Source organism: Heterodontus francisci, chromosome 33 (genome assembly GCF_036365525.1).
Source record: "Heterodontus francisci isolate sHetFra1 chromosome 33, sHetFra1.hap1, whole genome shotgun sequence".
Classification (NCBI taxonomy): Eukaryota; Metazoa; Chordata; class Chondrichthyes; order Heterodontiformes; family Heterodontidae; genus Heterodontus; species Heterodontus francisci.
In genome coordinates, this window is record NC_090403.1 from 14,273,022 (window position 1) to 14,280,747 (window position 7,726).

At 56.1% G+C, this 7,726-nt stretch overlaps 1 protein-coding gene across 1 annotated transcript; it reads left to right on the forward strand.

Annotated features, from left to right (window-relative positions):
- The first annotated feature begins 299 nt into the window (after positions 1 to 299).
- Positions 300 to 2,690, forward strand: LOC137347981 (fap1 adhesin-like). The gene is made up of 3 exons (XM_068013052.1): positions 300 to 757; positions 896 to 1,762; positions 1,901 to 2,690. The coding sequence occupies exons 1-3, from the start codon at positions 300 to 302 to the stop codon at positions 2,688 to 2,690; spliced, it is 2,115 nt and encodes a 704-aa protein (XP_067869153.1).
- Positions 2,691 to 7,726: the final 5,036 nt, after the last annotated feature.

The following is a 7,726-nucleotide window of genomic DNA, read 5'->3' on the forward strand; positions in this document are numbered from 1 at the left end:
GCCCTGACAGTGCGGTCGAGGCAAAGCCGGACAGTGCAGTAGAGACTCTGCCTGACAGTACAGTACAGACACAGCCTGACAATGTGGTGTTGGCACTGCATGACAGTGCAGTTGAGACAGTGCCTAACAGTGCAATAGAGACATCGCCTGACAGTACAGTAGAGACACAGCCTGACAGTTCAGTAGAGACACTGCCAGAGAGTGCAGTAGAGAGACTGCCTGACATTGCAGTAGAGACACAGCCTGAGAGTGTGGTGGAGGCACTGCCTGACAGTGCAGTAGAGACACAGCCTCACAGTATGGTGGAGACACTGCCTGACAGTGCAGTAGAGACACAGCCTGACAGTGCAGTAGAGACACAGCCTCACAGTATGGTGGAGACACTGCCTGACAGTGCAGTAGAGACACAGCCTGACAGTGCAGTAGAGACACAGCCTGACAGAGCAGTAGAGACACAGCCTGACAGTGTGGTGGAGGCACTTCCTGACAGTGCAGTCGAGACATGCCCTGACAGTGCGGTAGAGGCAAAGCCTGACAGTGCAGTAGAGACTCTGCCTGACAGTACAGGAGAGACACAGCCTGACAATGTGGTGGTGGCACTGCATGACAGTGCAGTAGAGACAGTGCCTAACAGTGCAGTAGAGACATCGCCTGACAGTGCAGTCGAGACACAGCCTGACAGCGCAGTGGAGGCACTCCTGACAGTGCAGAAGAGACACAGCCTGTCAGTGCAGTACAGACACAGGCTGACTGAGCAGTAGAGACAGCCTGACAGTATGGTGGAGGCACTGCCTGACAGTGCAGTAGAGACACAGCCTGACAGTGCAGTAGAGACACAGCCTGACAGTGCAGTAGGGACACAGCCTGACAGTTCATTCGAGACACTGCCTGACAGTACAGTAGAGACACTGCCTGACGGTGTGGTGGAGACACTGCCTGACAGTACAGTGGAGGCACTGCCTGACAGTGCAGTAGAGACACAGCCTGACAGAGCAGTGGAGACACAGCCTGACAGTGTGGTGGAGGTACTTCCTGACAGTGCAGTCGAGACACGCCCTGACAGTGCGGTCGAGGCAAAGCCGGACAGTGCAGTAGAGACTCTGCCTGACAGTACAGTACAGACACAGCCTGACAATGTGGTGTTGGCACTGCATGACAGTGCAGTAGAGACAGTGCCTAACAGTGCAATAGAGACATCGCCTGACAGTACAGTAGAGACACAGCCTGACAGTTCAGTAGAGACACTGCCAGAGAGTGCAGTAGAGAGACTGCCTGACATTGCAGTAGAGACACAGCCTGAGAGTGTGGTGGAGGCACTGCCTGACAGTGCAGTAGAGACACAGCCTGACAGTGCAGCAGAGACACAGGCTGACAGAGCAGTAGAGACACAGCCTCACAGTATGGTGGAGACACTGCCTGACAGTGCAGTAGAGACACAGCCTGACAGTGCAGTCGAGACACAGCCTGACAGAGCAGTAGAGACACAGCCTGACAGTGTGGTGGAGGCACTTCCTGACAGTGCAGTCGAGACATGCCCTGACAGTGCGGTAGAGGCAAAGCCTGACAGTACAGTAGAGACACAGCCTGACAATGTGGTGGTGGCACTGCATGACAGTGCAGTAGAGACAGTGCCTAACAGTGCAGTAGAGACATCGCCTGACAGTGCAGTCGAGACACAGCCTGACAGCGCAGTGGAGGCACTCCTGACAGTGCAGCAGAGACACAGCCTGTCAGTGCAGTACAGACACAGGCTGACTGAGCAGTAGAGACAGCCTGACAGTATGGTGGAGGCACTGCCTGACAGTGCAGTAGAGACACAGCCTGACAGTGCAGTAGAGACACAGCCTGACAGTGCAGTAGGGACACAGCCTGACAGTTCATTCGAGACACTGCCTGACAGTACAGTAGAGACACTGCCTGACGGTGTGGTGGAGACACTGCCTGACAGTACAGTGGAGGCACTGCCTGACAGTGCAGTAGAGACACAGCCTGACAGAGCAGTGGAGACACAGCCTGACAGTGTGGTGGAGGTACTTCCTGACAGTGCAGTCGAGACACGCCCTGACAGTGCGGTCGAGGCAAAGCCGGACAGTGCAGTAGAGACTCTGCCTGACAGTACAGTACAGACACAGCCTGACAATGTGGTGTTGGCACTGCATGACAGTGCAGTAGAGACAGTGCCGAACAGTGCAATAGAGACATCGCCTGACAGTACAGTAGAGACACAGCTTGACAGTACAGTAGAGACACTGCCAGAGAGTGCAGTAGAGAGACTGCCTGACATTGCAGTTGAGACACAGCCTGAGAGTGTGGTGGAGGCACTGCCTGACAGTGCAGTAGAGACACAGCCTGACAGTGCAGCAGAGACACAGGCTGACAGAGCAGTAGAGACACAGCCTCACAGTATGGTGGAGACACTGCCTGACAGTGCAGTCGAGACACGCCCTGACAGTGCGGTAGAGGCAAAGCCTGACAGTGCAGTAGAGACTCTGCCTGACAGTACAGTAGAGACACAGCCTGACAATGTGGTGGTGGCACTGCATGACAGTGCAGTAGAGACAGTGCCTAACAGTGCAGTAGAGACATCGCCTGACAGTGCAGTCGAGACACAGCCTGAGCGCAGTGGAGGCACTCCTGACAGTGCAGCAGAGACACAGCCTGTCAGTGCAGTACAGACACAGGCTGACTGAGCAGTAGAGACAGCCTGACAGTATGGTGGAGGCACTGCCTGACAGTGCAGTAGAGACACAGCCTGACAGTGCAGTAGAGACACAGCCTGACAGTGCAGTAGCCGCACTGCCTGACAGTATGGTGGAGGCACTGCCTGACAGTGCAGTCGAGACACAGCCTGACAGTGCAGTGGAGGCACTCCTGACAGTGCAGCAGTGACACAGCCTCACAGTGCAGTAGAGACACAGGCTGACAGAGCAGCAGAGACAGAGTGACAATATGGTGGAGGCACTTCCTGACAGTGCAGCAGAGACACAGCCTGACAGTGTAGTGGTGGCACTGCCTGACAGTGCAGTAGAGACAGTGCCAGACAGTGCAGGAGAGACACAGCCTGACAGTGTGGTGGAGGCACCGCCTGACAGTGCAGTAGAGACACAGCCAGACAATGCAGTAGAGACACAGCCTGACAGTGCAGTGGAGGCACTCTTGACAGTGCGGTGGAGGCACAGCCTGACAGTGCAGGAGAGAAATTGCCTGACAGTGCAGTAGAGACACAGCCTGAGAGTGCAGTGGAGGCACTCCTGACAGTGCAGTAGAGACACAGCCTGACAGTGCAGTAGAGACACAGCCTCACAGTGCAGTAGAGACACAGCATGACAGTGCAGTGGAGGCACTTGTGACAGTGCGGTGGAGGCACAGCCTGACAGTGCAGTAAAGACACAGCCTGACAGAGCAGTAGAGACACAGCCTGAGATTTTGGTGGAGGCACTGCCTGACAGTGCCGTAGAGGCAGTGCCTGACAGTGCAGTGGAGGCACTGCCTGACAGTGCAGTCGAGACAGTGCCAGACAGTGCAGTAGAGACCCAGCCTGACAGTGCAGTCGCCATACAGCCTGACAATGTTGTGGAGGCCATGCCTGACAGTGCAGTCGAGACACAGCCTGAGAGTGCAGTGGAGGCACTCCTGACAGTGCAGCAGAGACATAGCCTGACAGTGCAGTGGAGACACAGGCTGACAGAGCAGTGGAGACAGCCTGACAGTATGGTGGAGGCACTGCCGGACAGTGCGGTGGAGGCAGAGCCTGACAGTCCAGTGGAGACACTGCCTGACAGTGCAGTAGAGACACAGCCAGAAAGTGTGGTGGTGGCACTGCCTGACAGTGCAGTAGAGACAGTCACTGACAGTGCAGTAGAGGCACTGCCTGACAGTGCAGAAGAGACAGTGCCAGACAGTGCAGTAGAGACGCAGGCTGACAAAGCAGTAGAGACACTGCCTGACAGTGCAGTAGAGACACAGCCTGAGAGTGTGGTGGAGGCACTGCCTGACAGTGCAGTCGAGACACAGCCTGACAGTGCAGTGGAGGCACTCCTGACAGTGCAGCAGTGACACAGCCTGACAGTGGAGTAGAGACACAGGCTGACAGAGCAGCAGAGACAGCCTGACAGTATGGTGGAGGCACTGCCTGACAGTGCAGTAGAGACACAGCCTGACAGTGTAGTGGTGGCACTGCCTGACAGTGCAGTAGAGACAGTGCCAGACAGTGCAGGAGAGACACAGCCTGACGTTTGTTGGAGGCACTTCCTGACAGTGCAGTCGAGGCAAAGCCTGACAGTGCAGTAGAGACACAGCCTGACAGAGCAGCAGAGACACAGCCTGACAGTGTGGTGGAGGCACTTTCTGACAGTGCAGTCGAGACACGCCCTGACAGTGCGGTAGAGGCAAAGCCTTACAGTGCAGTAGAGACTCTGCCTGACAGTGTGGTAGAGACACAGCCTGACAGTGCAGTAGAGACACAGGCTGAGAGTGCAGTGGATGCACTCCTGACAGTGCAGCGTAGACACAGGCTGACAGAGCAGTAGAGACAGTCTGACAGTGTAGTAGAGACACAGCCTGACAGTGTAGTAGAGACACAGCCTGACAGTGCAGTCGCCATACAGCCTGACAGTCTGGTGGATGCACTGCCCGACAGTACGGTGGAGGCACAGCCTGACAGTGCAGTCGAGACACTGCCTGACAGTGCAGTAGAGACACAGCCAGAAAGTGTGGTGGTGGCACTGCCTGACAGTGCAGTAGAGACAGTCCCTAACAGTGCAGTAGAGGCACTGCCTGACAGTGCAGTGGAGGCACTCCTGACAGTGCAGCAGAGACACAGCCTGTCAGTGCAGTACAGACACAGGCTGACTGAGCAGTAGAGATAGCCTGACAGTATGGTGGAGGCACTGCCTGACAGTGCAGTAGAGACACAGCCTGACAGTGCAGTAGAGACACAGCCTGACAGTGCAGTAGCCGCACTGCCTGACAGTATGGTGGAGGCACTGCCTGACAGTGCAGTCGAGACACAGCCTGACAGTGCAGTGGAGGCACTCCTGACAGTGCAGCAGTGACACAGCCTCACAGTGCAGTAGAGACACAGGCTGACAGAGTAGCAGAGACAGCGTGACAGTATGGTGGAGGCACTTCCTGACAGTGCAGCAGAGACACAGCCTGACAGTGTAGTGGTGGCACTGCCTGACAGTGCAGTAGAGACAGTGCCAGACAGTGCAGGAGAGACACAGCCTGACAGTGTGGTGGAGGCACTGCCGGACAGTTCAGTGGAGGCACTGCCTGACAGTACATTAGAGACACTGCCTGACAGTGCAGTAGGGACACAGCCTGACAGTTCAATCGAGACAGTGCCTGACAGTACAGTAGAGACACTGCCTGACAGTGCAGTAGAGACACAGCCTGACAGAGCAGTAGAGACACTGGCTGAGAGTGTGGTGGAGACACAGCCTGAGAATGTGGTGGAGGCACTGCCTGACAGTGCAGTCTGGACACAGGCTGACAGAGCAGTCGAGACAGCATGACAGTATGGTGGAGGCACTGCCTGACAGTGCAGTGGAGACATTGCCAGACAGTGCAGGAGTGACACAGCCTGACAGTGTGGTGCAGGCACTGCCTAACAGTACAGCAGAGACACTGCCTGACAGGGCAGTAGGGACACAGCCTGACAGTTCAGTCGAGACACTGCCTGACAGCACAGTAGAGACACTGCCTGACGGTGTGGTGGAGGCACAGCCTGACAGTACGGTAGAGACACAGCCTGACAGTGTGGTGGAGGCACTGCCTGACAGGGAGGTAGAGACAGAGTCTGACAGAGTGGTGGAGACACTTCCTGACAGTGCAGCAGAGACACAGCCTGTCAGTGCAGTAGAGACACAGCCTGAGAGGGCATTAGAGACACAGCCTGACAGAGCAGGAGGGACACAGCCTGACTGTGCAGTGGAGACACAGCCTGACAGTGCAGTACAGACACAGGCTGACTGAGCTGTAGAGACAGCATGAATGTATGGTGGAGGCACTGCCTGACAGTGCAGTAGAGACACAGCCAGACAGTGCAGTAGAGATACAGCATGACAGTGCAGTGGAGGCCCTCCTGACAGTGCGGTGGAGACACTGCCTGACAGTGCAGTAGAGACAAAGCCAGACAGTGCAGTAGAGGCACAGCCTGACAGTGCAGTAGCCACACAGCCTGACAATATGGTGGAGGCCCTGCCTGACAGTGCAGTCGGGACACAGCCTGACAGTGCAGTGGTGGCACTCCTGACAGTGCAGTAGAGACACAGGCTGACAGAGCAGTAGAGACACTGCCTGACGGTGTGGTGGAGGCACTGCCTGACAGTGCAGTCGAGACAGTGCCAGACAGTGCAGTAGAGACACAGGCTGACAGAGCAGTAGAGACACTGCCTGAGAGTGTGGTGGAGACACAGCCTGAGAGTGTGGTGGAGGCACTGCCTGACAGTGCAGTCTAGACACAGGCTGACAGAGCAGTAGAGACAGCATGACAGTATGGTGGAGGCACTGCCTGACAGTGCAGTATAGTCACAGCCTGACAGTGCAGTGGAGACAGTGCCAGACAGTGCAGGAGTGACACAGCCTGACAGTGTGGTGCAGGCACTGCCTAACAGTACAGCAGAGACACTGCCTGACAGTGCAGTAGGGACACAGCCTGACAGTTCAGTCGAGACAATGCCTGACAGAACAGTGGAGACACTGCCTGACAGTGCAGTAGAGAAACAGCCTGACGGTGTGGTGGCGGCACAGCCTGACAGTACGGTAGAGACACAGCCTGACAGTGTGGTGGAGGCACTGCCTGACAGGGAGGTAGAGACAGGGTCTGACAGTGTGGTGGAGACACTTCCTGACAGTGCAGCAGAGACACAGCCTGTCAGTGCAGTAGAGACACAGCCTGAGAGGGCATTAGAGACACAGCCTGACAGAGCAGTAGAGACACAGCCTGACAGTGCAGTAGCCACACAGCCTGACAATATGGTGGAGGCACTGCCTGATAGTGCAGTCGAGACACAGCCTGACAGTGCAGTGGAGGCACTCCTGACAGTGCAGCAGAGACACAGCCTGTCAGTGCAGTACAGGCACAGGCTGACTGAGCAGTAGAGACAGCCTGACAGTATGGTGGAGGCACTGCCTGACAGTGCAGTAGAGACACAGCCAGACAGTGCAGTAGAGACACAGCCTGACAGTGCAGTGGAGGCACTCCTAACAATGCGGTGGAGGCACAGCCTGACAGTGCAGTTGAGACACTGCCTGACAGTGCAGTAGAGACACAGCCAGACAGTGCAGTAGAGACAGAGCCTGACAGTGTGGTGGTGGCACTGACTGACAGTGCAGTAGAGACATAGCCTGACAGTGTGGTAGAGACACAGCCTGACAGTGTGGTGGAGGCACCGCCTGACAGTGCAGTAGAGACACAGCCAGACAATGCAGTAGAGACACAGCCTGACAGTGCAGTGGAGGCACTCTTGACAGTGCGGTGGAGGCACAGCCTGACAGTGCAGGAGAGAAATTGCCTGACAGTGCAGTAGAGACACAGCCTGACAGTGCAGTAGAGACACAGCCTGAGAGTGCAGTGGAGGCACTCCTGACAGTGCAGCGGAGACACAGGCTGACAGAGCAGTAGAGACAGACTGACAGTGCGGTGGAGGCACAGCCTGACAGTGCAGTAGAGACACAGCCTGACAGAGCAGTAGAGACACAGCCTGAGATTTTGGTGGAGGCA

Coding starts and splice junctions, on each gene's coding strand:
- LOC137347981 (XM_068013052.1), top strand. CDS start 300: ATGGTGGAGACACTGCCTGACAGTGCAGTAGAGACACAGCCTGACAGT. Junction 758..895: donor AGACACAGGCTGACTGAGCA/GTAGAGACAGCC, acceptor ACTGCCTGACAG/TACAGTAGAGACACTGCCTG. Junction 1,763..1,900: donor AGACACAGGCTGACTGAGCA/GTAGAGACAGCC, acceptor ACTGCCTGACAG/TACAGTAGAGACACTGCCTG.